The sequence below is a fragment of the Ptychodera flava genome, chromosome 1 (genome assembly GCF_041260155.1).
Source record: "Ptychodera flava strain L36383 chromosome 1, AS_Pfla_20210202, whole genome shotgun sequence".
Classification (NCBI taxonomy): Eukaryota; Metazoa; Hemichordata; class Enteropneusta; family Ptychoderidae; genus Ptychodera; species Ptychodera flava.
In genome coordinates this window covers 31,081,883-31,103,880 of record NC_091928.1, presented here as the reverse complement: position 1 = coordinate 31,103,880, position 21,998 = coordinate 31,081,883, and the positions used below count along the sequence as shown (strand labels likewise).

Genomic DNA, 21,998 nt, shown 5'->3' with positions numbered 1-21,998 from the left:
AAAATCATATAATGCCTGAGGACAAAATTTTATAGTTCTCGGTTGAACTGTTGTTGACTTAGTCTTAGTTGGCACATCTTCAGCCTTCGCGACAACAAGAGGTGAAATAAGTAATCCACGAATACGAGCTTTGTTCCGAAATTTTCCAACGAAGACAAACACCATTCGTCATAGTTTTATCAAATGTTGTAAATCACATCTTTGTGACCGTTGGCATGGTAGTCAGCGCGAAACTTAATAGGGCCCAATATCTTCTGACATTTCTGCGTTACCTGGTATTGCATTTATATACCTCACCCTGTTGAACAAGAGAGGAAGCATAATGCACTTTATTCTTTGCTCTTATAGTTACCTGTCAGAGGGAAGCACACCGTAGGTTCCCTCAATTAGGTAACCAATCATAGCAACGATAATGCAATTTCAGCCGTCCAAACAATATATAAGAAGAAAACATGGTACCAGTAAAATTTGCTCCCACTCACTTCACAGTGAATATAATTCCTCCGAAGTGTTATTTTCCCTACATTCAGCAAATTATAAAGCATGAATGCTACATTATACACAAGGCATCTACTATATCTGTCTTATCAATATCATGGCTTAATACATTGATAATCTCCTCTAGGATTTTTCCCGACCAGTTACTTTTCAGATGATAATTCTTTTAGCCTAGAATATTCTCGCCGAGGCACTGTTTGTTCACGCAGTCGCCACTGTCAGGAGCTATAGTTTACATACGGATTCATGGGGTCAAGAAAATTGCAGCCCATTGCAAATATTTGAAAAGGAATTTTCTGTTTTCTTGCAACTTTTGATAGGTAACTGGCAATTGGCATGATAAAATACACAGCATCAAAACGTAATAATACAGATGAATTCACATTAATGGGTTGCCTGTTTTATAGAATATACACGTGAATTCACATGAGTCAACATGAATACAGGCTTGCTGAAAACAAGTAATTGATTTGACTGCATTCATCTGTATATGCACTCTTCAGATAAAATACAGGTATTAATTCATGCAAATACGTTTGTATTATTGGGTTTTCATGCAGTGATAAACCTCAAGCTATGAAACAATTTTCATTGTAAAAGAATATATGACGCTCTGCCAAACTAACTGCGTAGTCATAAGTTTGGGTGCCGTGAACCCAGGTCCGGGATCCTTTTAAAAATGGTGACTTGATGAGGACTTCAAAGATACGTAAACCTCTGCTTCGATAACTACGCAGGGAATAATATTTTCAAGATCAAAGTATGGAATAACAAAGTGCTGTTTATATTCTGAGCTTCTGTTAACCCCCGGGCCATTACCGCTCGGCCTGGAATCGTTTTGAAGAGGGTCGGGATATGTTTTTGCCACTTTCATGTCGTAGTATTGCCATGGAACAGAGGTAAGTAAAGTGCTGTGTGTCTTTCAGCTCCTTACGACTCTTGAAGAAAAGAGTTTTATTTTTTCTTGCCAATTATTTAAAAGATCTTGCCACTTAGTGTAATGCAAATTACAACTAAATCTCTTAAATGGGCACCTTTGCTTTTTAAAATAACGATATGTTTGCTCTGCGTAGTCAACCACTTTTACTTGACTAACATTTTCCTCTTAACCGCGTAAACAATCAGTCCCTACTTGAAAATTATATCTCTATAAATCGAAATCGTTGTAATTTTCACCCATTATTGACGTCATGTTAAGATGAAATAATACGACATTTCCATATCAATGAACTGTTGCCAGCTTACAACTTTGTGCGATGTCGTTTTCGGCCAGTAAAGTAATTTACTTACAAACATGATGACCCAACGCAGACTGGACTAAACAGTATAAATTGCCAAGTCTTAACCACAGATAGAAAACAAAATAAAAATAAATATTCAAATGTGACATTAATAAACAAGTCTTATTTCAGGATCTACATGACAAAATTCATAAATAATAAATACGCAAGAGTTAAGCGCTGAGAATAACCTGAGGAATTTCTGATTGAAAGAGTAAACTTTATTTTTCTCTTATTCCAATTATGTACAATACCAGGAGGAAGTATTTCGTCATTTTTTTTTCATTGTAGATGGCAGCGGGTAGTTTTGAAATCAAAGGGAATATTTGAACGCTTAGATACACGGGCTCAGCATTTGATTACATTTAGCAAAAAATTGCCATTGATCAAAAAAGGGACATTTAGAAGCGAAAAATATAGATGCAATAAAGTAAGCATCATTCAGTATGAAAACAGTACGATCGCCGTCCCTGTTTTCACGAATAATACTTTGCGAGGCGATAACCTACCAGCAGTCAATTGCAACATAGGACGCCCTCTGGAGAATGATTGCTATCGTATAATTACGCCGGGGTGCGTCGATCACCTTGACTACACTCAGTTGGGTTATACATGTAGAGTGTCAAACCACTTCGCCTTAGTATCCAATGGTTGTGCGTTACGGATACATGAGGCGGTTAGACGACGACTTTAGATTGGAGAATAAGGTATGCCTTTCAATACTATTGACGTTTTGAGTTTGTCAATGCAAACTGTATTAATACCATATACAATATCGTAGCGGCGAACAATTAAGCTGGTCAGCTACTTTCATTATCGTACGCGTACGATTTGTCACTATAAATAACACTACAAGCTGGTCAGCCAATATGATATATCATTAATGGCGTTGTACACATGTACTACTCTATATACGTTTTGCATCCCCTGACCAGACCGTAATCATACCAATTACTTATTCCATCTTTTTGCGATTCTGTCTTATCTTGAATAGCAATATAACGTCTGACATTCAGACCCCCACCCCAATTATTCGGGCTTTTTTACAAATGTTCTTTTTAATTTAGAAAATGTGAGTACGGACATTTAGAAGACAGCGTATGAAAGCTGTCTTTATCGTCAAAGCAACTATGTAGCTCCGCCCTGTGTTGTTTACCTAGAATGTTTTCGATATTCAATTGAAAAACAAATTCTCAAAGATATCTGACATAAGATGTAACAACGCTCTATTAGACCTGTCCCTGTGTTGATATATTTAATTTAATCCATCGGGCTGCTTCCTTTGATTACTAAAAGCTTGTATTGGTTGATAATATTTTTTCTTGCACCATATGCAATCAGCATTTGTAAGCATGAAGTGTTTATTCTTTTTATATAATTTGTCATCATGGTCAGCTGTGTGTCCGCTTCTTCTTTGCGGTATCCGTCTACCGGCTTCCTTTTATACTCTCTCTCTCACAGTTTCTTTCTCAGTCTGACAGCTCTATCTCTTTCAATACGATAGAGGTGTCCCTTGGACATACATAGCCGCCAAATTTCGCGCTGTCAAGATCACGGACATAACCTGTTCGAACGGCAATTCTGTTATTTCTAAACACCATATTATTAGTCCTAATCTTTCTGCCTTAAGATACAAACGACTCGCACTACTCAAGAACCACCGACAAGCAAACCACTCCTACGATTTCTTGGCAGAAAAAAGAAGATGCCCAACATACTAAGCTGCTGTCAAGCACAGGACAAAGAAGACCCAACGGAAGAACTCAAGAAATACTTCCTACATCTTGCAAAAGCTATCGACGAAGAAAAAATCGACCTTAAACATATTAATGAATTACTATGCAATGGGGCCGACATCAATGTACAGGATGGAAAAGGAAAAACACCGCTGCATGAGGTTAAAGTATCTTTTTGTCAGATATTACACTTTAAAATTTCTATATGTGTCACCCTCCATGAATGTGTTTATTGTTAATACTGCACCTTTTCATTGGGATTTAACTTCTTAGGTTGTTAAATACTACATTATTAAGCTATAGACTCTAACACTGCCTTTTCCGCACGGAAACAAAACTGTGTTATCACGTAAAATTTTGAAAGGTGTTTCAGAGCTGCTTTCGTATGGCTCCATATCACGTGATCCAAGCTGCATAGATTTCAAATAGATATAAACAAGACTTCTTACATTGTGTGACGTAATGATCCTGAGGTGTCTACTTTATACGCACGAATGATGATATCAAGTCAGATTTCGACGATATTTACATAAAAGGATGAGATATCACAGGTCAAACACCGTCCAATATTACCCAGAGTTATTTGTTTGATTTCCATTGTTATTCAACTCAATTTCTTCTGAAACTGCAATTTGTTGTACAATGAAACTCCATACGTGAGATACGCTGGTGTATAATAATGAATATATACAATTTGGATCTGTATAGATGTACAATGCAACCGAAAATGCCTGGCATCTCTAAGCATGCAGGCTTGTACATACGCTTCCAGCATTCATGGCAATAAGTTGACGACTCTGATACTAATCCATTTTATCAATTTACAGGTTGCAAAATGTTGGCATCCAGATGTTGCCAAATTTATGCTTGACAATAATGCAGACGTAAATAAACGCGACCAAGATGGTTTCACGCCATTACACACAGCTGCAGCAGAAGATTACAAGGAAATGGTCGAATATTTATTGAGTGACCGAGGTAACAGAAAGGGCATATTGGTATTTGTTATTAAAAAACGACCCAAACACTTGCATTCATGTACGCTCTACAAAGTAAAGAATATACTGTATGTTTGTAATCCCTCGACAACACGTAATTGAACACAACCCTCATTATATATATATATATATATAATATATATATATATATAATATATATATATATATATATATATATATATATATATATATATTAAGATATAAGTTAAGAATATCTGCATATTTTCCTGACGAAAATTGGATGAAAGTTCTTCATTTTGTTTCAGCTGAAATCACTCGCTCCATAGTTACAGTGGCATCGGCCTACAATGCAAGTCAGGTCTTATGCTTTCTCCGTCATAAAGGTGTAGAAATGAACATTTTAGATCTAAGAGAAGCAGCCCGTGGAGGTACGTTAATTCTCACATATAATTATGCGAATACACCAATCTCATTGTCTGCCTATTGTGGAATTTAGACTATAAAATGGTTTCTGTCCTAATACTTTCCTTACCATTTTGTCTCTCTCTCTGTCTGTCTGTCTTTATGCGTCTGTCTGTCTTGACCCGCCACATTGTCTCGAAATGTTAATTTCTATAGATTGTGTGATGAATTAATGTGTTTGTAATTTTTTGTGCATGGGGTAATCCACTATCAATTGAAACAATAAAGTAGACTCCTTCGTAAGAAACCTACCGTAGCAAGCTTCAGTGCACGGCCAAGTACTTATTTATTGAAATATTTTTTTTTTCCAAATACACAAGCAGTTCACGATGTCAACACCCGTAGCATTAACATTAGTAGTAATTGTTTCCTCTATACAAACAATCCGTTTCCATATACACGGTTTATCATCTTAAAGAGGCGGTCAAGAATCACGAGCTTAACATTATTTTTTGTAATCCATACCTTGCCTTTCTAGCCATTACCAAGCAAAGTATTACCAAATTCGATTTTGATTCCTAAACTGTCCCTGAGATATTGTGCCGAGCGACACAGGCAGACATCGTAAGACGATAGCCCAAACATTGGAATACTTGAGAAAATAAACCGCTTGAATGTGACTATACGTAAGAGTAACGAAAATACCCAAAAGGATAATGGCCGAGACTATTCTTTTGTTATCAAAACTGATAGCCTTCGTAAACACCTAAACATGAGATAATAACAACGACATATATTGTGTAAACATTTTCATTTCAGGAGCGGTTGACACATGTACATTTCTGATAGAAACTGTTGGTATTGCCGTCAATGAAGGGGACAAAGATGGCGTTTGTCCTCTACATTTGGCGGCAATGATGAACCATGTTGACGTGCTCGAGCTCTTAATCAATAAAAAAGGTAAAAATCCATTCTTTTTCTATCATCTTGTGACTTTTTATCTTCATGGAAATGGTTTGATGTTGGATTTCGTAATAAAACACGTAATCGTTATAAAGCAAGTGTTTTCCCTGAATAATAATACCGCTAGGACAATTCTAGAAAAAGTGAAGTTCAATTGTGTATTAAACTGTAGATATGGTTTTGTTTCCACAGCATGCATTTCCGCTAAGACCACATGCTGCCAGTACTCAGCACTGTTTTTCGCTGCTGCCAACGATGCTACCGAAACTTTAGCCATTCTTGTAAAGAAGGGTGCTGATATTCATCAGAGAGATTGCAAAGGGAGAACACCACTCATGGTAGCAGCCCAGAGAGGTAAGGCAAACTTCAAATATAATTTATTGGATTAATCAGACAATTTCAGGGTGTGATTTGATTAGGACTGATAGTTAATATAGAAATAAAGCTGTAAAGTTCGGATGTTTACGATGTCGTAAGTTGTAATCAGTCATTTTCACGGCTATGTAAACGAACCTATACAGATATTGATAATACATTGAAATATACTTAGATTAATTGGTAGCGCATTTGGAAATAATCATCTAACAATCCACTTTGAAAATAATCATAATTTTTCACATCTGTACACCATTAAAGGTTGATTTGTCAATTGTTGCTATGATTCGGTTATTTGTATTGAGCAATTCTCTTTTATAGCAATACAAATTCAAAGTGGTCCCTAACATTAATTGTAAACAAATTGATCAAAATTCGAGGTTAGCCTTCTCAGTTAAATTGACTTTCTAAATGCAATATTTTACATTTTTGCATAAGTTAATTCACAATGATTTTACTTTTTGTTTGATTGGATGATAGCAATTATTCACCTTTACTATGCTTAAGAGAAAAAAAGATGGATTTAGGCATCAAGCGGTAGTGTTGATGGATGAGGCATAGAATGCACTAGGTATCTCATTCTATCGAGATGCGTAGAGTTGCAAAGAGCGCGAAACTTTGTCATTCCTTTGAATGGCAAAAATGCCAAATGTAGTGCATCACACATATCTATTAGATCGTCATTCTTTAGACAGGACTACCACTCTTCTCTGCTCCTTTGGCTTATTAAATGTACAAAGACCAATGTTCAAACGTCGACTCATTAACTAATGGCATTACAGAAAATAAAGTTTTCGGTTAACTTCTTCTATTGCAGTAACGTCTGGGCCACGCTGCTGCTCAAATATCCTCGTGCATCTTTTGCTGTACTTTGTAATGACCACATACTATATTGAAGATAAACCAGACTCAAACCAACTAAAACTAATGCATATGAATATGTTTCGTTTGAGAAGGCTATGGCAGTTTGCATGCACACTTCAAATGTGCAGAGACGGGTCATAAAAGGTTATTTAGCCCTCAGTTCATAATTGATCAGGAAGACTCGTCCGCATGCTTAACTTCAAGAGAAGGTTACAGTTATTGTAGTAAATATATATTTTCAGTGGCGTGAGTAATGACTACATACAGGCAAAATAAGTAAAACTCACATTTCTTTTTCCCTCAGGGTGTAGTAACACTTGCAGTTTTCTTCTGACAAAAGGAGCACAAACTGATTTGATTGATCCAAATGGTGAACCATGTATCGTTACTATACTGACCAAAGTACCCGGTGTGGTAAGTATTAACAGAAATAAATTTGACATAAGGTTATTTGCTGGACAATCGGTGCTGAATTGAAGGCGACGGGGACAGGTATGCAGGGATCGCACGGTCAATGAATTGATGATACTAATGGATGTATTCATTTACGTGAATTCTGGGTGATGTTTCAGGCCTTTAACGCTCTGGACAAGTTCTATAAGGAGGACATTGGTAATCGACGCAGATACTTCTATCTCAATAACGTGGAACCAAACCAGCCAGGTAGTTACTATGGTTACTCTTATGGTGCTTTGTTTGTTTGCATGCATGCGTGCATGCGTACATGCATGGACGCATGGACGCATGTATGGTTTACATAAATTTTTGAGAGATCACATTCACAATAATTATAACCGATTATTGAACCACTATTTTTAAAGAGTTGTATTATGCTGACCTGTTTTGACGATGATGTCTTGCCTAAGTGAGTGTGAGGAAAATATGATATACAGCTCTGTATATCCCACATCCACAGAAGAAAACTTCAAGCAGATGTTTCAATGAAAAAAGTGACTGACTCTTACCTATCATGCTTTACGACAGATAATGACGAGCAAAAACGTGGCCTAATGCAGGTAATGAATATATCTTTTGTTAACATGCACACATTTCAGAAAGTGACATGGCTGTAGAAGTACCGAAAATACCTTTAAAGTATTGACAACATATTTGATTTTCATGCATGATTTTCTGCCTGTGTAGGTTGTTAAGTAGAATTATAACTTTAATTTATTTTCATACTTTCCATATTTTTGTTTTAAGAAACTTAAGGGAATCTTTGCCTGTTGCTGTACGAAAGGAAAGGACAACGGTCAAGAGAAATCTGGAGAAAACAATGCTGATACGAATGCTGGTATTTAGGCATAGTCATAGCACAGAAACACAAAGGAAGACGCAGACACACAGACACATATATATATATATATATATATATATATATATATATATATATATATATATATATATATATATATATATATATATATATATATATATATATACATTCAATAACAACTTTTAATCGCCCTTACGTAGACACACAGACACACACACACACACACACATATATATATATATATATATATATATATATATATATATATATATATATATATATATATTCAATAACAACTTTTAATCGCTCTTACGTAAATTATATGACTTCTGCAATTTGATGGTGATATGATGATGAATAAAACCTACGTAAGAGAGATGCACTGTAAATATTCTGTACTTGAAGAAAGTTGTGTATTATTTATGGCACTCTGCTTTTAGCATCAAGCAGAGTAACTGTATACATATTATTTATAATTATAATAATATATATATATATATATATATATATATATATATATATATATATATATATATATATATACTTTATGTATTTTCGTATTTCATATTGCATCACAGGTGACAATGAGCAAGAATGTCAAGAATGTAAAGTAATGCAGGTAACTAATTAATCTCTTCTTATTGCACTTGACTTAAAAAAAAAACTGCTTGATAGGTAGATTATTCTTTTCAGATTGACCGTATATTCAGGATTTTCTTAATGACTGTATATTATAGAGTTTTAGAACTTCATCATTTCACTTTTCTCCCTTTATCTTTCTAGAAAATGTGCGGACATCCTGCTAGTTCATCTAAAAATTGTGGTAATGGTGGAGATCGTAAGAATCAAAACATGACAGGTCTGTGAGACATTAGATGTTTCAAGATCTGTTAAAAATACAATATTTCTTTTAGAAGTAGTTACAACTTCAGAATCCGGCCAATATGACACATTTTATCGTTCAAACAAATAACTCCAAATACAGTAACACCTGAAAGCCCACATTATCTCGTAAGATGTCGATGCACACGTAGAGTATTTCTTAAGTGGACGTAACTCAATCCTTTGTTCGTGGATAATTTGATACGGCTATACAATGCATTTGCAGTGATTTCGTTATATTAGCCTCTCCTGCGTGTATTAGATTAACAGGGAGAATGATATTTAGTATGAATAAAGGAAAAGGGACTCTTATCTGAAACTAGAGCTCCCCGAAGCAGTAAGCGAATGTTTCTTCATGATTAAGTTAGATTAGCATTTTAATGAGAGGTTATCATAAACGTTGCAAGAGAACCTTATATAGTTTCATCTAATATCCCTACACTCTAAATGAAAATTCAAAAGTGTATTTTCTGTAAGAATTGTGTATTATTCTCTCATATCACGTTAATTGCAGATGAACGTGGACAGATATGTAACGTTATGCAGGTAATATATACATCTTTTCTTATCATAAAAAATCAGCAACACAACGAAATTGAAAAATGGCAATGCAGAAAAGATTTTTTATCAAGTTTGCATCGAATCATATAAAAAAGTTGTTTATTTAAAAAAAATACTTTTCACCTTCTTTTCACTCTTCAAGAATATTCGCGGATTTTGTAACTGTTCAGAAAAGAAGGAAAACGACAATGGTGAAGATAAACCTAAGGAAATTAATTTTGACGAACCATGGCCGAAAAAACCGGGTGAGTGGCACATTACTACTTTTTTAATATATATATATATATATATATATATATATATATATATATATATATATATATATATATTACGTTGTGCTATTCCTCACTACCATCCTACCATCCCCCCCTCTCTCTCTCTCTCTCTCTCTCTCTCTCTCTCTCTCTCTCTCTCTCTCTCTCTCTCTCTCTCTCTCTCTCTCTTCTCTATATATATATATATGTGTGTGTGTGTGTGTGTGACATCTAATTCATGACAATAGTTTTATGTATTTTATATTTATTATTTTCTTCTACATTTGTATTCATCATCCCTTCAAGATGAAAGATGTCTAACACCGGTACGTCAACGGTCTTTTCTTACATCAATCAATTACTCACCCGCTTTGCTCAAAAACATGAATCGATGCATATTTTTCAAAAGCTGTGATGATTTTCTTTTCAAGCACACTACACTTAGCTTTGTCCGATAGGAAGTGAGCATCTTTATAACTGATAAGAACCATTGTCAGTGGCTTTGCTATAAGTTACCGACAAATAACAGTTTATTTGTTCTTTTAACAAATATATATTTTCGCATTAAATAAATACTCCATATACCCTATGATGGTCTTCAGTCACTTTCTCTGAAACGCATGAGTGTTGTTCACATTTTGTTGATTGTATAGATGGAGACTATTGTAGTATACCGCCAGCATGACAACATAAGACATCCTGTAATCCGAAAACTTATCAAAGAGAAGTGGAAGCAGTTTGGGAGGTGTGTATAGTTACGTTTTATCCAACTGGCCTTATTGTATGTGTGCGTATACTTTTTTATTCATAAGAAACTTCACCATTTTGCATCAAGTAGTGAGATAACTTACATGTACCAACCGACCAAACTAATTTGTTAGTAGAAGAGATAGTGTAGGAGATGTTTTCCCATATGCTCGACTCCATACTCCGTCACCTGCAGACGCGTAATGTCCACATATGCCATTATACGGATAAAATATCCTGCAAGAGATATCATTTATGGTTGTACTTAATTTCTTTATCCTATGTTCAGAAAAATGTAACAACTTAGCCGGCTATTGAACCACTCTTTTTGGGAGTGGAGATTTAGCCGAGTGGTTCTGTCTGTGGCCTCTCAGCTAGGCGACTGATGCCGTATGTTTTGGGTTCGAATCCGATTGAAAACTGTCCGAATTTTCTACCCAGGGTAGGTAACACTGCTGGTGGACAGAATTGTCCCCGAGGTTATCGTTCGCCCAGTTAAAAGCGATGAAATTCGTTTCTTCGCTTCGATAAAGTGTGTATGTGCGATGTATGATAGTGAGCATGCGTGCGTGAGTGCTTCACGTACTCTACAAAGTGTTGAGAGGTCTCAGTCAGAAAAATGTAACAACTTAGCCGGCTATTGAACCACTCTTTTTGGGAAGTGGAGATTTAGCCGAGTGGTTCTGTCTGTGGCCTTTCAGCTAGGCGACTGATGCCGATGTTGTGGGTTCGAATCCGATTGAAACTATCCGTATTTTCTACCCTGGGTTGGTAACACTGCTGGTGGACAGAATTGTCCCCGAGGTTATCGTTCGCCCAGTTAAAAGCGATGAAATTTGTTTCTTCGCTTCGATAAAGTGTGTATGTGCGATGTATGATAGTGAGCATGCGTGCGTGAGTGCTTCACGAACTCTACAACGTGTTGAGCGCTCTCAGTCAGAAAAATGTAACAACTTAGCCGGCTATTGAACCACTCTTTTTTGGGAGTGGAGATTTAGCCGAGTGGTTCTGTCTATGGCCTCTCAGCTAGGCGACTGATGCCGATGTTGTGGGTTCGAATCCGATTGAAAACTATCCGTATTTTCTACCCTGGGTTGGTAACACTGCTGGTGGACAGAATTGTCCCCGAGGTTATCGTTCGCCCAGTTAAAGCAATGAAATTCGTTTCTTCGCTTCGATAAGTGTGTATGTGCGATGTATGATAGTGAGCATGCGTGCGTGAGTGCTTCACGTACTCTACAACGTGTTGAGCGGTCTCAGTCAGAAAAATGTAACAACTTAGCCGGCTATTGAACCACTCTTTTTGGGGAGTGGAGATTTAGCCGAGTGGTTCTGTCTGTGGCCTCTCAGCTAGGCGACTGATGCCGTATGTTGTGGGTTCGAATCCGATTGAAAACTATCCGTATTTTCTACCCTGGGTTGGTAACACTGCTGGTGGACAGAATTGTCCCCGAGGTTATCGTTCGCCCAGTTAAAGCGATGAAATTCGTTTCTTCGCTTCGATAAAGTGTGTATGTGCGATGTATGATAGTGAGCATGCGTGCGTGAGTGCTTCACGAACTCTACAACGTGTTGAGCGGTCTCAGTCAGAAAAATGTAACAACTTAGCCGGCCATTGAACCACTCTTTTTGGGAGTGGAGATTTAGCCGAGTGGTTCTGTCTGTGGCCTCTCAGCTAGGCGACTGATGCCGTATGTTGTGGGTTCGAATCCGATTGAAAACTAGCCGTATTTTCTACCCTGGGTTGGTAACACTGCTGGTGGACAGAATTGTCCCCGAGGTTATCGTTCGCCCAGTTAAAGCGATGAAATTCGTTTCTTCGCTTCGATAAAGTGTGTATGTGCGATGTATGATAGTGAGCATGCGTTCGTGAGTGCTTCACGAACTCTACAACGTGTTGAGCGGTCTCAGTCAGAAAAAATGTAACAACTTAGCCGGCTATTGAACCACTCTTTTTTGGGAGTGGAGATTTAGCCGAGTGGTTCTGTCTGTGGCCTTTCAGCTAGGCGACTGATGCCGTATGTTGTGGGTTCGAATCCAATTGAAAACTATCCGTACTTCAAACAGACTCAAAGCCTCTTTGAAGTGACCTTTAATATATATTTTACCCGTTACCTCATCTGCCATTTGAATTCCTTTTGACTGCTCTTTTTGCCACTTATCATCCACCTATATAAGTAATTTTTCCTTCTTTGCCTTGATTGCGTTGTTCTCCCTGGAGGCGAGAGGCGGTATTTGAACTTCTCCGTGATGTGACTTTTATTCTCCTCTGGACGCCTCTTTCTCTACTAAGACCGTATGCGAGGGCTTGCTATTACTTTCCAGATGATGTGTACAGAGTCCTTCTTGGGGTAAGATGGCTCTCTTTGATCATATTTAGCTTTACGTAAGCGAGTATATATATCGTGCACTGACTTGCAACCAGACATTAATTTCTGAAAATGTATTATTAGCATGGTGCTTGGTTTTATAGACAGAGCAGTAACATCGAAATTCAGTTACATAACTATGATAGCTTTATGTTGGTGTTTCAATCTAGCACAATTTTTGAAATTGGATATTTTGAATCCACAAAGTTTGTCAAACCTTTCTGTTGTACTAAATGAATATCAAGCTAATGTGGAGGGGCATTTCTTCAGATCGCTGCAGTTGTTTACACACTGGTGTTATTCGCAAGGGATCTCAAAGCTGGCCTTCATAAACGACAAAGGTTTGAGGTAAGAAGAACAGATACACTTTTCTATATCAGGGAGAGGCGACTTGGCCTCCTTATGTATGTTTTCGCATATACACTTTACTTTCCTCTATAAACATTTGTTAATTATTAAGCGATATTAAAAAGGACTTTCAGTTTTGGGTCGTTTTTCTCTTTGAAATTTATACAACATTACTGATTGTACTTTTCTGGCATTGTGGAGTTGTAATGGCATAAAGAAGCCTAAATTTCATCTAAATTTATCATCTTCATTTTGTTTGAAGCGATGTTGTGTCCGGAGACCTGTTTTAGGCTGAAATTGTGAGATCAAACCTTAAATTTCTTAATCCACTATGAAGCAACAATAAACTAACAAACTTCTGCTCTCATCATTTCCCCCAACACTTTGCATCGTCAACTTTTTTGTGTCTATGACTTAAGTATATTTTTAGGGTTGTCGATGTTTTCGACTGTAAAATTCTACATTATTTAGTGAAAAATTGGGTTTTCAAGCGTGGCTTTGAATATGCCAAGGAAAACAAATTGCTGCTACAAGAATAGGAACATGGTCTTATAAAATCCATGACTCGAATACCGATTTTGTTTTATGGTGACATTAATCGTCGAGTCGTAAAGTGTTCTACATTATCAATTGGTAAGGATATGCATAATCATAGAAAACACTTCTATGTGATATTTTCTATCAATTACAGGAATGGAAAACGTGGAAACTAGGAACGTTAGGCTGTCTTCCTGCGTGCAAAACCGGTTGCATTGTGTTTGAAACATCAACTAAAAAGAAACCTCTGGACTGTGAACAAACAGACGAAAATAATGGAACAGAATGTAAAGAAGAACATAAATCTTTCGCTGGATCAATAATAAATTCATGGTAATTTCCAACAAATTATTGTTATGTTGTACTGATAAATTATTTATATGATAATATCAATTGAATTTTAGTTTATTGATGATTATTTATCTATTTGTTTATAAAGTTGTTTATGTCAAGATCGTCAACTTAGCCTGAAAGAAGGGAAGCAAACTGAAGCAGAATCGGACAAAAGTGAGAAAAAGGAGGCAGGTTCATTCAAATCTACATGGTGAGTTGATTGTGTTCGATGTGATTATTAGTTTATGTCAGTTTATTTCTTAGATTTTTAGTATTTGATTTCATTTCTTGTTTAATCTATTGGTTCAATAATTGAAGGCTAAATAAATGAATGAATTAAATATTAAGTATATGTAATTATTTATTATTAGTTGCACAATTAAGGTTATAAATTAGTACTTTTTCTAGCCTTGCATTAGTTAACACGTGAATTAATTTGTTTTTTTCTTGTTTATTTAACTTTTTTACAAGTAAACACAGTCATCCAGATAGTCTGCAAGAAGGCGAGGAAACTGAATCTGAAGAAAAAGAAGTGAAGAAAATGCCGGCAGGGTCCATGAGAACTGCATGGTGAGTTCTTGAATTTGTTATTTCTAAACTAATACATGCATAATGGATGAACACAAAAGAGTTTAATCCGTGACATTTCGCGGCCAAACAATATATGTGTTTCAAATAGACATATGGAATTACAGGTTTATTGCTTAGACAATGTCGTTCATTTTCCTTTCTGTCATGTCTGTAAAATGGACACGCTCTAGCTTGCAACAGGCCATTCTTTTCGCCGTACAAAATACGGCTATTCTATTATTTCACTCATTCCGTGCTCACATGTTGTATACGTATGTTATTTAGTCCAGACATGTGATTTAACTTCAGTAATAATGTATATTCGGTATTTTGGTTTGTAGCCTAATAGATTTACCTATTGCCAGAATGTCGTATTCGACTTTGCAGGAAATTTGCAGAGGAATGATGGGGCTAAATTCATTACTTGGTGAGTTTGTGACGTCGTGGCAAAATGTAAGACTACAAAAAACGTCCGAAAATACCAAAGTGTTAAGAATTTCTACAAACCTTATGTTACTAGAAGCCTAGCGGGTGGCGTCAACTGCGTTCGTTTGGTCGCCATTTGTAGTTTGTTTGTGGATGGTTTTACTGCAAGCTATTTTCAAGTGTCAACCAAATAAAACTGAGCGTGAAAAAGCAAACGTAACTACTGTGAAATTCGGGAAGTGAATTAACATTGTCGCGGGATTTAATTTTATTGGTCACAACATGAGAGCTACTTTTTAGGTTATTTTGCTAGTAATACCGTGAATGCCATGCGTCGGATGCACTTCTCCTCCCAAAGCTGAGCGTATATTGATCACTTTGCTATCGTCCTTGCTCGTGAAAGTAGAATGAGCTCGAGGGAACGGTATCGTGTCGATCAAGGCAGATGAATTGGAGACAGAGATGCGAAGGGAGATTTGTACAAGGGGAAGTAGCGAATTTCAGTGATGATACGTTAGTTTTGGCGTATGTCTACCGTCATCGAAACGTAATGCGGCTAACATGTACAATGCATCCAGAGAGAGTTTCCGACATGAAAATGATGATGATAACATCATTAATCTGTATTTACTTCAAATTAAATTGCCCATGGTAACGTTTTTGGAGCCTTCACTTCCGCAGTAATCGTTATTTTTAAGAGAAATCCTGATTATAATTTATATCCAGTGTTTGCTCATAAGCAAACTTATCGAACATTCCTAAACATATGACAGACGAAATCACATATCAGAGACTACTCCAAATATAAATTATCAGGTTTCACATTCCAATAATTGAATGGCCACAAAATGTACCGCACGTGCTGTTCATTCTACAAAGTTAGATCGATGGAGTTTGGTTTACAGAATAGAAGAACATGATGGTCAGGAATCCATGTAGATCGTCATACGGGATATCGATACATCAGTATATATACTAGGCATCGACCTATGATATAAGTGTAAGAATCAAATACAAAATCAGGTTATTGCCGAAATGCCTGCATGCCGATTTATCGATTTCAACTAGGTACATCATTTCGTCGCGAAATGTCACAGATTATTTCGATCACAATTGACCTGGTTAGTCCTTGCAGGAAGAGATGTTATAATTCGCTAATAAAAGATATAAATTTTCTGCACTTATATTCAATCATGCTTGTTCACAATGGCTTAGTTTCCGGAACAAAACAGCTTTACTTTATATCTTTTAATACCAACCATGTTTGATAACAATCATTTAATATCAAACAAATCCAGACTCCTCTCTTTTGAATATGTACACCAGTCTATAGCTCGCTCTGATTGTAATGGCCTAGTTTTATCATGATGACATTGACCTAACGTCCATTCAAAATACATAACTCCAACAACACACCACCGCAAGCCGGCAAAGTGTTGCCATCTTGCTTAGATTAATACAACTTTTTTTTACCACAGGAATTATTATAACTGGTTCGTGTACATACTTTTGGTAATTTGCGTCAGTCTTCACATCTATGACGTCATAACAGTGCCTCAAGCAATATGCATTGCTAATGCAGTTGCGAACTCAACAAAAGCGAAAGATGAAATACCACAGACTACAGTACATCTTTGGCAAACATACATTTTCTCTGCGACGATTATCTTGATTTGGCAGAGGATCTTCAAATCAACGAGAGCATTCACGCAGTTGGGTAAGTCAGACCGTGTTCCACTGTATTGCTATTGCTAAAGACTAGCCGATGAAAAATCGTTATGTTATCTTTGCTAACATTTATATTATTTTCACTAAGTTCAAAGAGTCTATTTCTTAAGTATGAATATGATATCGTGAAGTAAAAATTACAAAAAAGATAATATCTTTTAACTTTCTCTTTTAGTAATCCACTAACTTAACTTCGTTACATTTTAATCACTTCAACCAGGTCCCTTCATCAATAAATATTATAATGCCAGAATTGACGTTATGAGATACATATTTCTGTACTCTGCTTTCCTGATACCTTACAGTAAGTATGTTCACACTTGTATTTAAGATAAAAACGATAAAAAAGCAATTACATGTGAACCTGACTACATGCAAGTTTATTTGTTGCAAAAATATGCTCTGGGCGACTGGAGAATAAGAATTGATCAATTATTTAATAACGTCCTTTACAGTGAAATATCACAGGCTTGTTAGTCTAGACATCCCGGAAAATCACCAAACGAAGAAAAGTTGCCAGAAAGGCATCTAATCGCATTTCAACATAGGTTTTTGGCCTTTAAAAACTGTCTTTAATAGGAGACGCGTGTGGTTTTTTTTGTAATATTTTTGTTGGTTGTGCTCTTCAGAGTGTTAAATGACAACTATATATATATATATATATATATATATATATATATATATATATATATATATATATATATATATATATATATATATGTGTGTGTGTGTGTGTGTGTGTGTGTCTGTCCTTCTGTCTGGCTGGCTGTCTGCCTGTCTGTCTGCAATGTCTTTTAGGTCATTTTAGCTTTTACACGTCAACTTTTTGTAATTTTCAAACTAGAGGTCATACTGATGTTGAAGTTATCTCTTGAAATTTTCTTGGTTTGCTTTGTTCCTGGTAAAAGTGCCTTAATATTTAGTCTAAACAGGGGCAGAATCACTGAGCAGCATAAAAATAAAACACATTAAGTTGTCTGTAACAACACTACTTCGCACCGGAGTGACCAGCAAACAGATATTCATGTTTTTCTTAGACACGTTCTTTTGCAAACCATGTCAGTCTCGATTCTTTGGTGAAAACGATGCAACATACAGCATTTTTTAGTGCCTATATATACTCTTACACATCTCAAATATATTATTTTTTACTTTTAATATTATATCTAAGAGGTCTATGTTTCTCTTATAACCTGTCAGCCTGTATATTCTGGATGGTATTCGGCGGCTTGGTAGAGAACTACGAAACTATCCTTGAAACATTGTTCAGCTTATTTCGGATGACGCTCGTCGACGACTACAACTACGATGTGAGTATTCCGGTGTTCATCGCACCGGCTAATATCTTCGTCTTGGTGTCATACATTATAACTTGTATATGCCTCCCAGAGAGCCGGAAGGGGTAATGAAATAGGAAAGCATGGGAGTGCGTTTGCTTTAAAATATGATACTGTGCGCGGCACCAATCAACAGCCTTGTTACAGCCTTGCGTTTCATATGAACCTAAGGGGTCGTGCAGAACACAAATATTTTATTGTTTTACCAACTTTGCCAATATTTCTCATGGGTGTCTGAAATTGTAAATATTAACTGATTTATTTATTTGTTTATTTGTGTTTGTTCATTAATTTATTTTTCCTATCTTTATGTGTTTGTTCTTTGTTTGTCTGGTTTTGTCTATTTGCATTCTTTTTGCTCAGGAATTGAGGGAAGTAAATCCTGTGGCCTGTGATATTCTTGTGGGAACATTCCTGGCAATAGCAGCAATAACCATTATCAATATGTTTGTTGGTGCACTAACAGACTCCTTTTTAAGGTAAAGCTACGTGAAAATCTCAAAGATTGTCTTTCTACAATCATTATTGCACAGCCTGACCATATATAATGTCTCAAAAGGGTGATAACGTATTGCATGGAACGGATATGTTATGTACGGGCACTTGCCCAACAACTTTAGGTATCCGTAGGGCATAAGCAGAGTACAGGATATACAGCCAAGGATATCAAATTGTATATTTTTATGTAACTCTACTAGCTCCGGGGAAGAAGTTGAGTCAAATGCCTTAATGACTAGAGCATGGATGATACTTGATTTTGAACACAACCTCAGCAAATCAGAGCGTGACAGATTCCTCACCCACATCCACAAGAACCGTGCACCTTTGGAGAAGAGGAAGATATATAAAGGAAATAAAGTAAGTTGGCACCTCACGTCATAGTTGCTAAGTAAGTGAGTGAGTGAGTGAGTGAGTGAGTGAGTGAGTAAGCGGGTTAGTCAGTAAGGATGGATGGATGGATGGATGGATGGATGGATGGACGTATGACACATTGTGCGTACGTATGGGCGTAGGTATCTACCTATCCATATTTCTATCTATCTATTTATATGTGTTTATTTGTCTGTATTTATGTCTCTCTGTATCTCTGTTGAATGTAAAACAACAATGGTATATAACTATAAAGTTCATTCAAATCTATGCAGTAAAATTGTGTAATATGAACTTCACACATAATCAATGTGTGCAACACTTACACATACCCATATACTTAATAAATATGTAACTGTCGTGTTGTAGCACCTTAAGAAGAAACCAAAAACTACTGAAGATACAGTTGAAGAGCTAACCAAGATTGTGGACAAACAAAAGACTGAAATCTCAGTGATGAAGGAAGATATGAGATCCCTCTGCAAGATGTACGATGGTGTATTAAACATAATGACAGGTATATTAATGTTTAAGGTGTAATATTAGAATTATGAAATAGGTATACATTGTTATGATTTGAGTAAGATGAAGGCGATATAGCTTCGAAAATTCTATTAGCTCACAATCTTTGCAAAGAAAATATACTGAGTTCAGAATGAAGTGAAGCAAATTGAGACATTGTATTGCTCAGTGACCTTTAAGATATAGAAATGTAAGAAATGATCAACAAACGCAATTACTTGCCAACAGTTTGGTTATTCGTCAATTGTCATTGGGGTATGTGCTAAGGTAAGTAGATTATCAGTGAATTACATGTCAGTATGGTTAACGTTAGGTTAGTATGTTAGCTGGTTATGTCAAGATTTACTTAACAACTTACTTGTTTACTTAGTAGCTTACACTGCATAAAAACCCTTTAATACTTACTGTATTAACATGGATTATTGCCTGTATTTTAGCTGAAGAATGCATATACAGATGAATACAGTCAAATCCATTTTTTGTATTCAGCAAGCCTGTATTCATGTGGATTCATGTGAATTCACGTGTATTATACTATAATACAGGCAACTCATTAATGTGAATTTATCTGAATTATTGGGTTTTCATGCAGTGTTAGTATCTAGTCGTTCCTCACATACATAAATATGCTAATACTTACTTCCTTAGTTACTTGTTTCCTTGCTTTCTTGCTTGGTTACTTTCTTACTTACCAAGATACTTAATAAGTTTGTTTTAAAATTAATGTAAGTATGCACTGCCCAGTAAATTGAAGTATGTTTGAAAGAAATTAGACTTGCAGACAAATTCCATTAAAGATATCCATCAAAGAGCAATACAGAATGATTGTCGGGTGAAGCCCCCACCTCATCCCCAGGTACATTCTACCCTTTTTTCATTACAGAGAAGCGGAAAGCATCTGCCGAAACTGAACCCTGAGTGAGACCATCCGACAGGAGTGAAGCATGGCATTTTGAGCACTCGTTGGTGTACTCATAAATGCAGAATGTGAACTGAAACATCAACAGATGCTTCGGTCTCTCGTAATCTCTCTTGAATGTCAAGCATTCAGAACCAGATACCCTGCACAATTTATTTTACCTTCAAAAACTAGATTTTATTTATGGCTTTCGCGATATAATAATCTACAGATTGAACGTCCTGGAATACGGCTTAATTTACCTTTGAATAGTATTAGGAGACCCAACAGATAGCACAAAATGCATATTATTGCTGTTTTTTTCAAGCCTCCATGAAGATGAATTGACACTGTTATGGAAAATGTAAATTATTCGTCAATGGTTCAAAAGATCAAGCAAATTCATATAGCTTTATATATGTTGTCATACAAGACTAGGTCAGGTCAAGTCATACATTATCACAGTAACCATTTTGCTTATTAAGCCTCTTGGCACACACATAACGAAATTGAGCACTGACGGCTAAATAGAAGAATAAATTCGATATTAGGCTTCGGTAAAACAATAAACGTGTGTTCTACGGTAACGTCGGCGTTTCATTGTGACTTTATTTCACAAATACTAAATTTTGTAAACAAAGTTTATCGTGTTGCACTTGAACTTCGGACAGGGGAGGGCGAGGGTAAACGCGAGCCATTTTCAACAAACTGAAAATGTAACCAAAGTTCAATGCAGTGTGTAAATAAAGCATTAATGTACCGTATCATTCAGTAAGCTCAAAACAAGACACCTGTGCACATTCTCACACAACCTGGGCAGTTTTACCGAGTCGATATACACAGTCAACGTTGTTCAACAGATCAGGTAGATCGCGCAGTTAAACTAAGCGCAAGAACCACACACTTCTTAAATGAATGCAACTGGTTAAAATCAATAAATTTCGCTACAGCAAAAACTTCATTGAAATATATTTTACCTGCGAGTGCCATAACATAGTGGTGATTTGGAAGTATTTTGACAGTGATATGCTGGTCATAAATTCCATCCTTTGTCTAAAATAATATTAACGTTACTTAATAAACCCTTCATAGTCCATGGTCATAAAATAAGACTACAGTGATAGGAAGTCAATATAGGATGCCCAGTCACTTCCAATGAGTTCGAATTAGGATAGCTGGTGTTTATGTACGCAGTGTATGTAAGACAGAGGGACAATTGATGAGACAAACATGCTGACACACACAGTAGAAACGAGGTGGACT

General features: G+C 36.2%; 3 protein-coding genes across 3 annotated transcripts; all 3 read left to right on the top strand.

Moving 5' to 3' along the window:
* Positions 1 to 3,414: 3,414 nt before the first annotated feature.
* On the top strand, positions 3,415 to 8,371 carry LOC139135135 (ankyrin repeat, PH and SEC7 domain containing protein secG-like). The gene is made up of 7 exons (XM_070702389.1): positions 3,415 to 3,675; positions 4,342 to 4,492; positions 4,779 to 4,901; positions 5,695 to 5,835; positions 6,031 to 6,192; positions 7,382 to 7,491; positions 7,650 to 8,371. Exons 1-7 carry the CDS (start codon positions 3,484 to 3,486, stop codon positions 7,836 to 7,838), a joined length of 1,068 nt encoding a protein of 355 aa, XP_070558490.1. The 5' UTR covers positions 3,415 to 3,483; the 3' UTR covers positions 7,839 to 8,371.
* A 547-nt stretch (positions 8,372 to 8,918) lies between these two features.
* On the top strand, positions 8,919 to 13,661 carry LOC139135125 (uncharacterized). The gene is made up of 8 exons (XM_070702378.1): positions 8,919 to 8,972; positions 9,137 to 9,212; positions 9,750 to 9,781; positions 9,939 to 10,041; positions 10,357 to 10,376; positions 10,704 to 10,795; positions 13,019 to 13,148; positions 13,437 to 13,661. The coding sequence occupies exons 1-8, from the start codon at positions 8,967 to 8,969 to the stop codon at positions 13,605 to 13,607; spliced, it is 630 nt and encodes a 209-aa protein (XP_070558479.1). The 5' UTR covers positions 8,919 to 8,966; the 3' UTR covers positions 13,608 to 13,661.
* Positions 13,662 to 14,211: 550 nt separating this feature from the next.
* On the top strand, positions 14,212 to 21,368 carry LOC139135119 (polycystin-2-like protein 2). Its single transcript, XM_070702368.1, has 10 exons — positions 14,212 to 14,384; positions 14,491 to 14,595; positions 14,856 to 14,954; positions 16,859 to 17,097; positions 17,329 to 17,412; positions 18,309 to 18,418; positions 18,809 to 18,924; positions 19,144 to 19,303; positions 19,685 to 19,832; positions 20,721 to 21,368. Exons 3-10 carry the CDS (start codon positions 14,926 to 14,928, stop codon positions 20,753 to 20,755), a joined length of 921 nt encoding a protein of 306 aa, XP_070558469.1. The 5' UTR covers positions 14,212 to 14,384; positions 14,491 to 14,595; positions 14,856 to 14,925; the 3' UTR covers positions 20,756 to 21,368.
* The last annotated feature ends 630 nt before the right edge of the window (positions 21,369 to 21,998 follow it).

Coding starts and splice junctions, on each gene's coding strand:
- LOC139135135 (XM_070702389.1), top strand. CDS start 3,484: ATGCCCAACATACTAAGCTGCTGTCAAGCACAGGACAAAGAAGACCCA. Junction 3,676..4,341: donor GAAAAACACCGCTGCATGAG/GTTAAAGTATCT, acceptor ATCAATTTACAG/GTTGCAAAATGTTGGCATCC. Junction 6,193..7,381: donor CATGGTAGCAGCCCAGAGAG/GTAAGGCAAACT, acceptor TTTTTCCCTCAG/GGTGTAGTAACACTTGCAGT.
- LOC139135125 (XM_070702378.1), top strand. Junction 9,213..9,749: donor TAAGAATCAAAACATGACAG/GTCTGTGAGACA, acceptor CGTTAATTGCAG/ATGAACGTGGACAGATATGT. Junction 10,377..10,703: donor ATGAAAGATGTCTAACACCG/GTACGTCAACGG, acceptor TTGATTGTATAG/ATGGAGACTATTGTAGTATA.
- LOC139135119 (XM_070702368.1), top strand. CDS start 14,926: ATGCCGGCAGGGTCCATGAGAACTGCATG. Junction 17,098..17,328: donor GAGAGCATTCACGCAGTTGG/GTAAGTCAGACC, acceptor CACTTCAACCAG/GTCCCTTCATCAATAAATAT. Junction 18,419..18,808: donor TCGACGACTACAACTACGAT/GTGAGTATTCCG, acceptor CTTTTTGCTCAG/GAATTGAGGGAAGTAAATCC.